Source organism: Canis lupus, chromosome 9, assembly GCF_048164855.1.
Source record: "Canis lupus baileyi chromosome 9, mCanLup2.hap1, whole genome shotgun sequence".
NCBI lineage: Eukaryota > Metazoa > Chordata > Mammalia > Carnivora > Canidae > Canis > Canis lupus.
Genome location: NC_132846.1, coordinates 50,159,391 through 50,173,024, shown reverse-complemented (window position 1 = coordinate 50,173,024; position 13,634 = coordinate 50,159,391). Strand labels below are relative to the sequence as shown.

General features: G+C 39.5%; 1 protein-coding gene and 1 long non-coding RNA gene across 42 annotated transcripts in view; one reads left to right on the top strand and one right to left on the bottom strand.

Annotated features, from left to right (window-relative positions):
• TTLL5 (tubulin tyrosine ligase like 5) overlaps positions 1-13,634 on the bottom strand; it is a 270,361-nt gene that overhangs the window by 220,239 nt on the left and 36,488 nt on the right. For 34 of the 40 annotated variants that reach the window (XR_012036922.1, XR_012036921.1, XR_012036942.1 and 31 more), the window contains 4 exons: positions 13,429-13,513; positions 3,106-3,207; positions 1,067-1,158; positions 153-260 (listed from right to left, as the gene is read on the bottom strand). Coding sequence is in view for 14 of the 40 variants with exons in the window: in XM_072839391.1 (XP_072695492.1) it covers positions 153-260; positions 1,067-1,158; positions 3,106-3,207; positions 13,429-13,513 (387 nt within the window). In the remaining 26 variants the exon portion in view is untranslated. Of the gene's footprint in view, positions 1-152; positions 261-1,066; positions 1,159-3,105; positions 3,284-6,272; positions 6,408-9,606; positions 9,630-13,428; positions 13,514-13,634 lie in introns of those variants that run through there. The other 6 variants (XR_012036930.1, XR_012036938.1, XR_012036939.1 and 3 more) reach the window with 4 other exon arrangements.
• LOC140640279 (uncharacterized) overlaps positions 1-13,634 on the top strand; it is a 37,875-nt gene that overhangs the window by 23,470 nt on the left and 771 nt on the right. The window contains exons 3-4 of one of the 2 annotated variants that reach the window (XR_012036950.1): positions 9,976-10,103; positions 10,449-11,250. This is a non-coding gene — a long non-coding RNA (uncharacterized lncRNA). Of the gene's footprint in view, positions 1-9,975; positions 10,104-10,448; positions 11,251-13,634 lie in introns of those variants that run through there. The other variant, XR_012036949.1, reaches the window with a different exon arrangement.

Genomic DNA, 13,634 nt, shown 5'->3' with positions numbered 1-13,634 from the left:
CAGGACCTTCATGTGCTTTGTGGGCCTAGAAAGAAAAGCCCACCACACACCTCTTACTCCTGTAGAATCACTAAGCCTCTCTACCCCAGGAGCCCATCCCAACTTCCCAAGCCCCTTTCATACAACATATTAAGCTTCTGGAGTCTCCTTACCAAAACAACTGCTGCGGTGAGGAACAAAGGTTTTACAGGCTGTAGCAATTGCTAGTTCAGCAGAGATTATAGTCTTAATAATCAAGTCTTCCACATGGGCCATCAATGCTACAAAAAAAAAAAAAAAAAGAAGAAGAAGAAGAAGAAGAAGAGGAAGAAGAGGAAGAAGCAGCAGCAGCAAAGAAGAAGGAAGAAACACTATAATGCATGGAATAGAAAGACTGGATTCCAAAACACGGTGAGATTCTAAAAGCACATGTGCTCATTCCAAAAAGTCTCTAGGTGGCGGTCATGCAAATAGGTATACTCAAGGAGAAGGCATATCTATGCCTAAGTTGACACAGTCCAGAATGTAGGTGCTGGGGGCTGTACTCAGGTGGCCTGCTATGACAAAAGATAGACATGGAATGGAAAAGAAGCCTGACTCCCCCCTTCTCAGCCTTCTCCTATCACCTTCCCTTTGTGGACTGAGCTGAGCCTTTGGCACACTTCCCATTTTGCTCAAGGCTCAACAACAGTGTCCATTTTGATGCCAAGCCCTTTACTCATACTTGACACTGCTCATTCTCCAATTCAGAAACATGAATGAGAGATTAACTTGGAAAAATTTGCACTCAGGGCCAATATGGAGAAAGTATTTCAGTTTGCAGTTCAACACTCAAGAAGGATTAATCCACTAAAGGCTAAAGGAAAAAGTTGTGCCTTCCAAACTAGAAACAAGTAAAGGGATTTTAAGGCTCATGGAAAGCATGTTCTCCATCTTGGACAGGGTAGGAAAACTTGACACCACCACCAATGACCCCATCAGATGTCTCAGCGACACCATCAGAACTAGAGGCAGTGACTCATGCTGAAAGGTCAGGACAGGTTACACAGAGAAGAGAGGTCAAAACCGAAAAAGTCCTGGTACTCACCAGTCGTATCTCTGCCTTCTTGTTTCAGATACCTAAGCATGGCACTCATGCTCCATTTGTTCCCATAATCCTCCACTTCTGGATCATCACAGCTAAAACAAAGGAACGGATCATGGTCACACATGCAAATAGGCCTGGCTGTAGAAATCAGATTCTTTACAAACACTTGTCCTTTTTTTTTTTTTTTTTTAAGATTTTATTTATTTATTCATAAGAATGCACAGAGAGGAGAGAGAGAGAGGCAGAGACACAGGCAGAGGGAGAAGCAGGCTCTATGCACCGGGAGCCCGACGTGGGATTTGATCCCGGGTCTCCAGGATTGCGCCCTGGGCCAAAGGCAGGCGCCAAACCGCTGCACCACCCAGGGATCCCTTGTCCTTTTAATCTTTAGGAAAACATCCACTTTGCTGACCTCCACTCAGCAACTTTTCTTGGTCCTTCTGTCATATATCCCTTTCTACCATTGAAATGAAGATGCATACCTAGCTTCCCTGTGGAGGCAGGTAGGGGAGAAGGCATTTAAGCAAACAATTATGTATCATGAAAGAGTAGAAGAAATATGTGAAAGAATGTAAACAATTTAAGAGTGGTAATAATATCAATACAGTGAAATGTTCAGGGATACTAACCTAGTCTTTGGGGTACATTGCACATGAGCCCACAAAACAACTTCTAATGCCATTTTCAGACCAGAATTGAGTCTGGATGGGCTAGTGAGCTAACACAGCATAGCATTTTAATGAGCTAACCCAGCATGGAACTGCTTTAGCATCTGAAGCAACCTTCTCCTTTGTAGTAGCAGACACTGATTTTTTTTTTTTTTTTGATACTTTCTGAAGTATCACTGAAGGGAGAATGCATTAGAGCAACAGTCAAAGCAATGAAGTACCCCAATGCTAGAGCAGACTGGCAAACAGGGTACACTGCCATGACCATTGGAAGGGTCCTGCAATCTGAAACCCATGTTTTGCAGCTGCCCCCTCATTCTCACCCCACCATCCACCAGTTGCATGTCCACTCATCTTCCAGAGTGAAGGATATGGTATCTTCAACCATTCCAAACACTGGCCACAGGACACTCCATGAAATCTATATAGCTTTGGCAACTATGCCATCACTTCCAGATTCTTTTCTTTCTTTCCTTGGACCTTCTAGACACCTATTTTTAGTCTGAGTAGAAAGTAACTGTTTGGGTTTCTTTTTTATTTTTCCACTTTCTGGCAAAATTATCAGGATGAAAGAAAACAGAGCAGAAAGAATATTTCCACATAGCTGGGCTGGTACTCCCTTCCACTGAATCCTTTTCTGAGATGGCCTCATTTCTTTCTTCATTTAATTTATTCCTAACTTTTTTCTCTCAATCATACAAGTATTTACTTCAGAAAAATTTAGGCAATACATAAAAGCACAGAGACAAAAACAGAAGTCACCCGCCCATAATCCCATCCACATAGTTAAGCAATGCTAACATTTTAGTATATACCCTTCTAGTTTCCATTTTCTCCCCCTCAGCAAACATAAACAGCTTTAGTTATCTTCTATATTCAAAAAAGAAATTAAACTGAAACTAGTGTCTGACAACCTGTTTTTTCCACCTGATGATGTACAGTCATGAAGATGCTTTTCTCTAATCTTGTATGCATGTCACTTATTACTTCTTAAGGTTAAGTTCCTAGAAATGGAAATGCTGGGTCAAAGGGTACCAATATTTTTAAAGCTTTTGATACATTTTGCCAAGTACTGAAATGATCTCATTTCTTGACTTCTAAAAAGTTCCATGTGCCTATTAAATTCCCACCCGTAAGTTAAGTGAGGAAAGACAGTGGAGACGTAATTTGGGAAGGCATATTTTGGTAAAGAAAGGTGATACTGTAACTGGGCAAGCAATGAAGAAGCAGGTAGTTAAATATGCTAAGTGACTGATGACTTCCCACAGGTAACATAGAGATAAATGTAGGACAACGAGCTGACTTTCCACAACCACAACAGCTGCACGTGGAACTGACTTCTCTGGCTCCTGACTCAGATGTAGCTAGTACCTGACATAGTCTCCACTCTTCTTATTCACACTGTAGTTTGTCAGGTGCATGAACTGGTTCCGAATGTTCTTGGCTCCTTGTTCATATCGCACAGTTGCAAACCTGATAGGATGTTAAGTTATAACACATCAGGAACAGGTGTTCAAGGAAGTACAGGCTAGAACTCAGGATCAATGCACTATTAATAAAAAGAAGGTGACATCATTAACAAGTAATGAGTGCTTGATAAGTACCCACTCTCATGGTGTTTCATATATAATATTTAATCCATTCCTTAAAGTAAGCCTCTGAAGTAGGTAATAAACATTATGTCTCATTTTTAGAGTAGATATAAAAACTAAAATGTAACCTAGAAAGATTAAATAGCTTTTCCAAAATAATACTATCTAGCAGAGTATAATACCCATTCTTGATAAAAACCCTCAACAAAGTAGGCTTAGGGGGAATATACCTCAACATAATAAAGGCCATACATGAAAAAAAAAACACTAGTTTTTTCAACATCTTCAATGGGGAAAAGTTGTTTTTCTCCTAAGATCAGGAACAAAACAAAGATGTCCAATCTTATCACTCTTATTCAACACAGTACTGGAAGTTCTAGCTATAGCAATCGGACAACACAAAGAAATAAAAGGCATCCAAATCAGCAAGGAAGAAGTAAAATGTTCACTATTTGCAAATGACATGATACTATATATAGAAAGTCTGAAAGACTCCACACAAAACAATTCTTTTTTGTTTTTTGAACTGATAAACAAATTCAATAAAGTTGCAGGATACAAAATCAACATATAGAAATCTTGTTGCATTTCTATACACCAACAATGAAGTAGCAGAAAGAGAAATTAAGGAATCAATCCCATTTACAATTACACCAAAAACAATAAGACACCTAGGAATAAGCCTAACCAAAGAGCTGAAAGATCTGTACTCTGAAAACGATAGAATACTTATGCAGGAAATTGAAGAGGACACAAAGAAAGGGAAAGATATTCCACGCTCATGGACTGGAAGAAAAATAGTTAAAATGTCTATACTACCCAAAACAATCTACACATTCAATGCATTCCCCAGCAAAGTATCAACAGCATTTTCACAGAGCTAGAACAAATAATCCTAAAATTTGTATGGAACCACAAAAGACCCAGAATAGCCAAAGCAATCTCGAAAAAGAAAAGCAAAGCTGGAAGCATCACAATTCCAGATTTCAAGTTATATTACAAAGCCATAGTAATCAAAACAGTATGGTACTGGCATAGAAAATAGACATGTAAAAAAAAAAAAAAAAAAACGAAAATAGACATGTAAATGACAGAATAGAAAACTCAGAAATGGACCCACGACTATATGGTCAATTAATATTTGACAAAGCAGGAAAGAATATCCAATGACAAAAAGACAGTCTCTTCAACAAATGGTGTTGGGAAAACTAGACAGCAACATGCAAAAGCATGAAACTGGACCACTTTCTTCCATCATACACAAAAATAAATTCCAAATGGATTAAAGACCTAAATGTGAGACTTGAAACTATAAAAATCATTCTAGAAGAGAACACAAGCAGTAACTTCTTTGACACCAGCCATAGCAACTTCTTTCTACGTATGTCTCCTGAGGCAAGGGAAACAAAGCAAAAATAAACTGCTGGGACTACAACAAAATAAAAAGCTTCTACACAGTGAAGGGGGAAAAAAAAGAGAGATATTAAGGAGTGTACTTGTTGCAATGTATGGAGGTGTTGAATCACTGCACTATAAGTAACTGTATCTTAAGTAACTGGAATTTAAATAATAACTTAAAAAAAAATTAGGACAGCCGGAATCAAAACCAAGGCTGTCGAACTCTAAAACCATGTTCTTCATCACCACGTTGTTGCCCCATATATATATGGTTAATGTTGAAACAATTATTTCTCCCTAAATTATTTTTTCTCACTCTCAATATTGCCATCTGCAAATCTGGCTGTTGTAATAATGTAATGCATTTCCATAAGTAATGTTAAGTTCAAAGAATGTATCTTTAATAAATTCATAAATATCCCCCCTCCCCATCACACCGACTCCACAACACACGTTCTTAACCACAAGATGCTGCTTCTCTTATAGAACCTTAGACCAATAGGAAGGGTGAAAAATGAAAATAGAGTGACCCATGCCTGGGAAATTATGTGTAGGATGCTATGGATGACAGGACATTAGCTGGTCAAGAAACACCTAGTAGGTGTCTACACAGTGCCTGGCACTGTAGCATTCTAAGGAAAACATTAAGCAAAAAGAAAAAATTGATGGCATAATGTTGGATAGATTTAACACTCATCTGTAGAAATACCAGAACTGATCTATATATAAAGTTCATTTTAAGAAACAATAATGGTAGTATTAACAGCACACAAAGCTCAGGTCTGTAGAACAACATAAATATGAGCATAGCATAGGAGACTAATTCCTGAATTTGGAATGAAGGCAAAAGACAGAGGGATTAAATATGGAGCCCACTAAAAACAGAGCAGCAATCTGATACCTTGGACTATTGTCAAAAGAAGACCAAAGTATAAAATATACGTGCCTCTGAAGGAAGTAACCAGGGAAAGCGAAAACTTTCCAGTGATGCTCAACATCAACAAAAGGACACTCGAGTCGAATGGTTATGGTAAATATCAACCCCTGTTTACATACCACTATAACCATATCACCCCTCACTAAAGTGGTTTTCCCAAGAGGCACATCCGAGCGTGTGAAAAAAAATCCTGGAAGGCCACAAGTTTATTTTCATATGATTTACAAATTATTTACATATGCTTACTCAGACTATGAAGTCAACATGAATTTCCACCACATTAAAGGGCAGCATTTAAAAATTTTCCTCTTCTCTATTTCTTCTTACTCACCATCTCCACTTCCTAATTCCCTATACTAGAAATATACAAAAGCCAAAGAAAGAAAGGTGAAAAACAATCCCCAAAAAAAACCAAAATTAAAATAAACAAACATGAGGAAAGGAAGAAGGATGTGGACAAAGATAAAATGTTGACCAGGCATGTATGGCTAAAGGAGAAGGGTTTGATGACCATTATGTCTGTGCGTGAGAAGGAGCTCTGATTTTTCAGAAACTTCCAGTAGCTATCACCTAACTTCTAACCATGTTACTCCATGGCGAGTAAACCTTACCTATGCATCTCATTCTTCCTTCTATAGATGTTCTCCAATCAAGTGGGAGACTATTATTCTCTAAATTCCTATGATATGCAAAAAGGACCCATGCTTCCCCCACCTCCATCCCCCACCAGGGGCTGCCTGCCTCACCCAGACATTACCTCACAGTGACATACCTCCTGCTATTCTCTTGCCTAAGAGAATAATGACTGAGAGGAACAGAAAAGGTTCTGCTTCAGAGAAGGAGGGTTTTCATCTCTCCTTGATCTGAGGACCTGATCTAACTTGGTCGACAACAAGAAAAGATTGGCAAAAGCCTGGCGGTTGAGTAACCTGGTACTCCACAAATCTGTCATTTCTACACCCTTTTTTTCAATAGGACTGCATCTCTAACAAATAAGTTTTCTTTGTCCTAATCTTCCTTTTCACTGAAGAATTTATATTCTGAACTCCAAAAAAGACAAGATAATTAGTGTCACAGAGTGGGCTTCTAAAGAGTGTTAAGAAGCAGTAAGAACAACTAGAGAAAACAAAATAAAAACAAACTTAGGCTCAATGGAAAGTTACCAAAAGGGCCAACACCTACACTCTTTATTCTGCTTAGCCCAATGGGGAATGTAGAAGGCCATGGAAGTGTAAATGCTCATCTTTCCTCCTAAGTCAGGAAGATACTATGGTTCTCACTAAATTCCCTATTAAACAGATCATATTCATCTCTGGTCATTGGTTCCCAATATTTCCTTCATATCATCTAGAACAGAGGTCCCATCAGCCTACTAATTAAGTTCTGATTAACCCACGAACTGCTTAAAAAAATCAAACAAAGCTTGAATGATTTAGCCAGCATTTAAAGATTAGATCTTCCCTCCTAGAGTCAGTCAGGAGGGCTTATGTGGAGGAAGATGATGGACAGGATAGGAAGGCAGCCCACAGTCTGTACACATAGGTTATGTTATCCATGCAGTGTGGTGGCCCCACAGGGGTCAGAGTCCACACAAGGAGAGCATCTGAGGCAGATGGTGGCCAAGGAGGTCCAGAGATTGGCTACACACAGGGGAATTGAGTAAATAAATATGTTGAAGACAATGGGAGTCAAATTTCTCACTGTTGGAGAAGAGATAAAAAACAAGGAAAGGGAAAACCTAGAACAAACCCTGTAGTTGTGAAGGTGAGTTGGAGGTTTTGGTATAATTTCCTGCTTTTCAATATATGGAGACAGATATAAAAACAAATAGAGATGTCAATGTGTGTATGTCTACATGTACATATATGCAAACACAGACTTCCTAGGTCTGTCCATTTCAAGGACCTGAAAGCAGAGATATCCCAGAGCAATTATCTGGCACTTAGATCTTGATTTCTAAATACTGCTCTCCATTAAAAGTAACCAATGTCCCTTGGAGAAAACGGTTGATTCCAGAGCTGGGGCAGAGAAAGAACGAGCGGAGACCAAAACATCTTGTGCTTGAAGGAAAGAGAGGACACAAAAGCCAGCTTACAGGGGCTCCCACTGGCCAAATCTGAGACAGTATGACATCAAAATAAATCCTGATAATAAAGGATTATAACCCATTAAATAAAATAGGAACGCTTGAGTCCCCACTGGTATAAATAAATAAATGAATAAATAAATGGGAAGAAGAGACAGCTCCTCCGTGGAGTAAAATGCCAAATAATAAAAGGAAAAGGAATAATGGAATTAGAAAATCGTCATTTGGCAACTGCCATAGTAATAATTCAGGCAAGAAACATCAAGGGATAGTAAAATCACTGAGCAAAAACTAGATGAGGAATGAGATTTTTATAGGGTCTCAAAATCTCCTCTGAAGATACTTATTAATGATAGAAGGGAAAAACAAAGTAATTTTACAGCAGAGAAATCTGATACCTATCACTTTAATCTGGCGGTCCAACACCAATAAATGGTTATTATGTGCCATCAGAGATAGTGCGACACAGCATCACTTCTGTGGTATTCTGGCCAAAAATATATAACCTGAGTCTACTCATAAAAAAATATCAGATAACTCCAACTGAGAGACATTCTAAAAAAATGACTGGCCTATAATCTTCACAAATGCTAAGGTCCTAAAAGTCATGGGTAGACTGAGAACTGCTCCAGACCAAAAGGGACTAAAAAACATGAAAACTAAATAAAACACGTGATCCTGGATCAGATCCTTTTGTTATGGAGAACATTATTGGGACAAATGGCAAAATATGAATGAGATCTCTACATGCAATGTAAAAGGTAAGGTGCTATTTTTACAGCTTTTCTAGAAGTCTGAAATGGTTTCAAAATTCAAAGTCTAAAAAGCAGAAGAAAGTTTCTAAAAAAAAAAATCTAGATTTTTGGGGCACTGGGTGGCTCAGACAGTTAATCGTCCAACTCTTGATTTTGGTGCAGGTCATGATCTCAGGGCCATGAGATCAAACCTTGAGTCGGGCTCTGCTTGAGATGCTCTCTCCCTCTGGCCCTCCCCCTACTCATACTCGCTTGCTCTCTGTTAACGTCCTTGTGAGCTTTTAGATTTGTGACCTCTGATATAGACCTTCACATATCAAATTTCAGCCTGTTTAGGTCTGAAAGCTTCAATGCAAGTTCTTTATTAGCCACAACCTAAAAAGGGGTAATTCTCTACCAGCTACCCCAGAACCAGTTTGCAAATACTTATCCTAGCACATACTGAAATCTACATGATGAATTGAGTCTTGAACCTCCCTTTTAATGAAATCAAGATTTAGAAAAAGCTCTAATGACAGAATTTCATAGCCTTGACCTTTAAACGAAAAAAAAAAAAAAAAAAAGAGGAGGGGAGCCTCTACTTCCTCGCCAAATCTGACACTGTGTACTGTTTTGCAGCCCACCAATGAATAGGGTTTTTTTTTTAAAACCACATTGAAACATGTAATACTGATTCTGACAATGATTAAGCAAAATGCACATTTCCTTTTTGCTTTCTAATGTTTCTCAATGAGAACGGAGACATCGGTAACGATTTGTCTAAAACTCTGGAGTATCTGTGGAAAGGGGTCCCCGTTAGGCACATAGAAGGTACTTGGACAAGCATGAACTGAAATTGCACCTGAGTTGCTTGTCCCAGGAACTTCACCAGTGTGGAACCAAAATATGAAGGAAAGCACAGACTTAGTGGAACCCTTTAAACTCTCTTCTTCCACTGAAAAACGATGCTGTTCTTCATAGATCCGGCACCATAGCCAGAGTCACAGATAATCTGGACATAGGGCAGTCAGCCCCTCCCCTCTAATAGTCCCATCATCTAACCAATCACTTCAGTCGAAACGTGCAAAGAGGAGGCCAGCCCAGAGGAGACCCTGGCTGCCGCACCTGAGTTATCTTTCAGCAGGTGTAGCCATTCAAAGCCAGAGAGGCCTGGAGGATGAAGAGACAGCACCTCAGGTGGACTTGCCAGGAGCCACTGGGTTTCATCCTGGCCTGACCCAGAAAAATCTTATGGAAGAGAACAAGAGGCCCAAGAGTTCTCTGATCTGCTGTCAACCAGCCGCCGCCGGGAGACTGCCAACGCGCTGCAGTGACTAGGCAGCGGCCCGCAGAGCCGGCTGGGAGGGGATTACCAGCCTGATCCCCTGTCTCCCAGCCAGAAATGACTCAAACTTCACCAACAGCAAGGCCTGCCAGGGAAAGTGACAAAGAGCAGTGGAGAGGGTTTTCTTCCCCTTGTTTCTGTCTCTACAGCCCCCCACCCCCCTTGCTGCTGGGGCAGAGATTCTGGACAGTGTGCAGCCTGTGAGGTAATCTGAATTCCTTGGCAACCACCAAGTACCTGAATTCTTTCAAAACCGCAGGAATCCAGCAGAGAAAAGGTAAATATCCCTGCGGAGCCAGTGTTAATTAGCAAGGAAGGCTACTGAAGAAGGAACTGGGGGTGGGGAGGAAGGGAGAGGCATTGCAAAGGCTTTGGGGTCTTGTCTGAATTTCCACTGAATAATAAGGCTAAGGCAGAAAACACAGCAGGTCCTGAGTGGGATCTTCTCAGTGTCCTCTCCTCCCGCCTTCCTGCGTGGATCAGAGTCTCTGATTCCGTGGACGGACATCTTCACTCTCCCCAAGTTGCTAGTGCTACCTATCTTTGGGCAACTGACGACACATTTGGTTTTCAAGTCAATTTTGTTTTAATTTCTTTTAACTTTTTATTTTTCCTGTTGCAGTGAAAATTTGGCTATTAGCTCTGTCTCAAAAAGGGCCTCAGCAAACCGTTTTAGACCACATATTGGATCCACCTAAAATTGTAAAATCCAGGGCAGAGTCTTTTTGGATTCCACCTCTGACAAGAAAAAGAAATCTACACCATTTTGGTAGAGAATGGTACCTCTCTCTGGAAACTGAGTGTCCTCTGCTGGTGCAAAGCAGGAATACATTTGTCAAACTCAAAAGTAGGGTGGACCTTTGGGGTGAAGTGCTGGGCACAAATTTGAGGAACACAATTTTTTCTAAACATCTCCATATTTTGCCATGTATAAGAAAATAAGGAGTCTTCCTGTGTTAATAAAACAACAAGGACAACTGGAAATTATTAATCTAAATAGAAACTACTTCTGATCTTTTTCTTATTAAGTTTAAAAAGGTCAAGAATTGACACAAAATATTTATTTCCCAACAGTCTTGTGAAATGAACTTAATCTTTATGTCACCTAAGCATTAATTTGAGGCTCAAAACAGAAGTGACCCAGGAGAGGGCCCTTCTTTTCAAAAGAGGAAGCCAATTATATTTGCTGCCAGGGCTTTCTCTTTAGGAAAAATTATGGTTTTCCTTGTTGAACCTCAAAGTAAAATGGCCTAGTGATCTCATCCCAAACTGATTATCTTCAGTAATGTCGACAGAAAACACACGTGACACAAAATTACCAGAGGCTGCAGATCTGGAGATGCTAAAGACTATTGTTGAATGTAATGACACAGTTGAGCAGATTCTGAGGATTAAAAAGAAGCAGATGAATGCCAAGATCCACAGTGAGTTAAGACGCAGGAACTTGGGCACATGGAAGTTATTGTGTACAGCAATGCAGCCTCGTAGGACTCACTAATAGTCTGTCATACTGTACCATCCTTGTGTAAAGCTTTTATATTCACCTTACTTTTAGGGTAACTGAGCCTAAATGTTTCAGGAGCCCTGAAAACTCCTATTATTTGGTTCAATTTAGTCTGAGTTTTTTTAAAAACTGTCTTCCAAATTATTCTGGCAAAAAAAAAAAAAAAAAGCATCCATTATAAAAACAGTACACAACCCCCCACACATAGACACACTCAGTTCCTGCTAGAGATAAGAGAAGATAGTTACTAATTTTATTAATGCAGTATATTCTGACTTCCAACACACACACCCGGTAGCCAAAGCACTCACATATCTGTAGTAAATTCTATAATGCATGTTATACTGCTCTCGTTTCATTTTTTTTTTTTTTTTTTTTTTGCTCTCGTTTCATATCTGAACCACTGAGGTCTTAAAACTATGCCAAATTTTACCAACAGAGAGAGCTATATATACTGTGAGTGCAATATCTTTGGAATAATATGCAGAACACGCAGGTATGAGATCTTTGAGAAACAATGGGTGTAACCTTGAGGTCTTTTCCCCATTCAGGAACTTCAATTTGGGGCAGAACATAATAAGTTCCTGAGAAAGGCAGAGGAGGCAAGCTGGAGTGAGGATGGAGGGGAGGAAAGAAGGGAGTAGAGAAGCTCATGCTACACAAAAGGAAAAGCTCAGGTATCCCAACTTGGCATGTGACTATTTAATATAAATATAAAAACCCTCTGCACCTTATGGACCAAGCAGGACAGGGTATCTTTTACCTTCCTTTTGATCTATGTAGTATGGGGACTCAGCTTTCAAACCTATACTTCAAAGTCTGAGAGCACATGTGTCTACAAACAGGACAGAAAACTGCCCGCCTATGAAAAGCTGAATAGACCTAGTAGGCGGGGTGTGCTCAGATGCCAGGATCAGCCCTTTACAGAAGAACTGAGAACGATTTTTGTTTTCCCCTCCTTTCCAAAAAACAAGAGTCCAGAACCATGGAGTTTCAGTAGCCTCCAGTGTTCCTCAAGCTCAAACTCAGAAGTCTTACATGACCATGTTTCTGAATGCTGTCGCTGCCACCTAGAGGCGAAGGGGAGACTCAGCTCAACCGGCTATAGGCTGGTTAATAACACTGCTCGCTCTGATTCTAGTCCTAGGAGGCATCAATAAGTATCCAACAGAATTAAAATAACATTATACAATAACAGCTTCCTGGCTGATTGCAGATACAGAGTACCTCCTAAACTGCTCTCCCTATAAGGCCACTATGCAGAAAAGGAACTTCAGGGCAAGCTAATTAGTAAATAGATATTTATTTTAGCTTTGTGGGGGAAAAGAACACGAGCACAACAAAGTTACATATTTATTTTAACAATTTAAAGGGCCTATGAAAACAATGTCACCTTAATATTCTGTGAATGTATGGAAAAAACTTCAAATTATTATAACTTGAGCTTAGTTTTGTGACATTACCTTAAAACCTAAAAAAGTACCTCAAGAGAAACAGAATAATGTATATATAACCACTGAAAAGTATATTACTTGAAGGTAAAAAGAAAGAAAAAAAAAAAAGCAGCTAATGTCCCCAAAATACAAAAGGACACAAAATAGCTCAGGCTATGAGCTCTGGAGTAAGATCCATGAATTCAAATTTTCACTCTACTACCATCCAGCTGGGAGAGCTCCAAACAGTGCCCCTTGAAGTTACAAAACTGCATCAACTATAGGGTTGTTCTGAGCATTGAAATTAATGTCTGATGATTAATTTGGGACATTATGGGATCTTTTTTTTTTCCTAGATCAGTTGTGAAGAACAATGACAAATTATTTTAATACCCTAGGGTTACCATAACAATTGCCATTGCAGGAAAATATAATGTGATCCTAGATTCCTGGTGGGAAAGGTGTGTGTTTACATATAGATGTTTGTTTCTATGTACAGAGATGCAAGTGAGACTGTAAAGTAACATGACTGATATTCTGTAATCTGAGGCACATCTAGGTACAATCTAATTTTCTGAGTTGAACGTAACAGAAACAGCGTGATCTTAACACATTCTTGAATGGATCCACTCTGATAACACCGCTTCCCCTCAAAAGTCTCTTACCTAGCCAATCCTTCTTCATAGAGATAGATAACAAGAGGATCATACGAAGTCACAAGCACGTACAGGCGCACATCGAACTTGAAATCTAGAAAAAAATAGGGGTTCATTTGTTTTCTGTTACAGAATGAACAAAGGCAATGTAACAAATAATAAAAGAAAGAACAGTCTTCCTCTCCCCACAAAACACATACTGCCTATATGCCTTG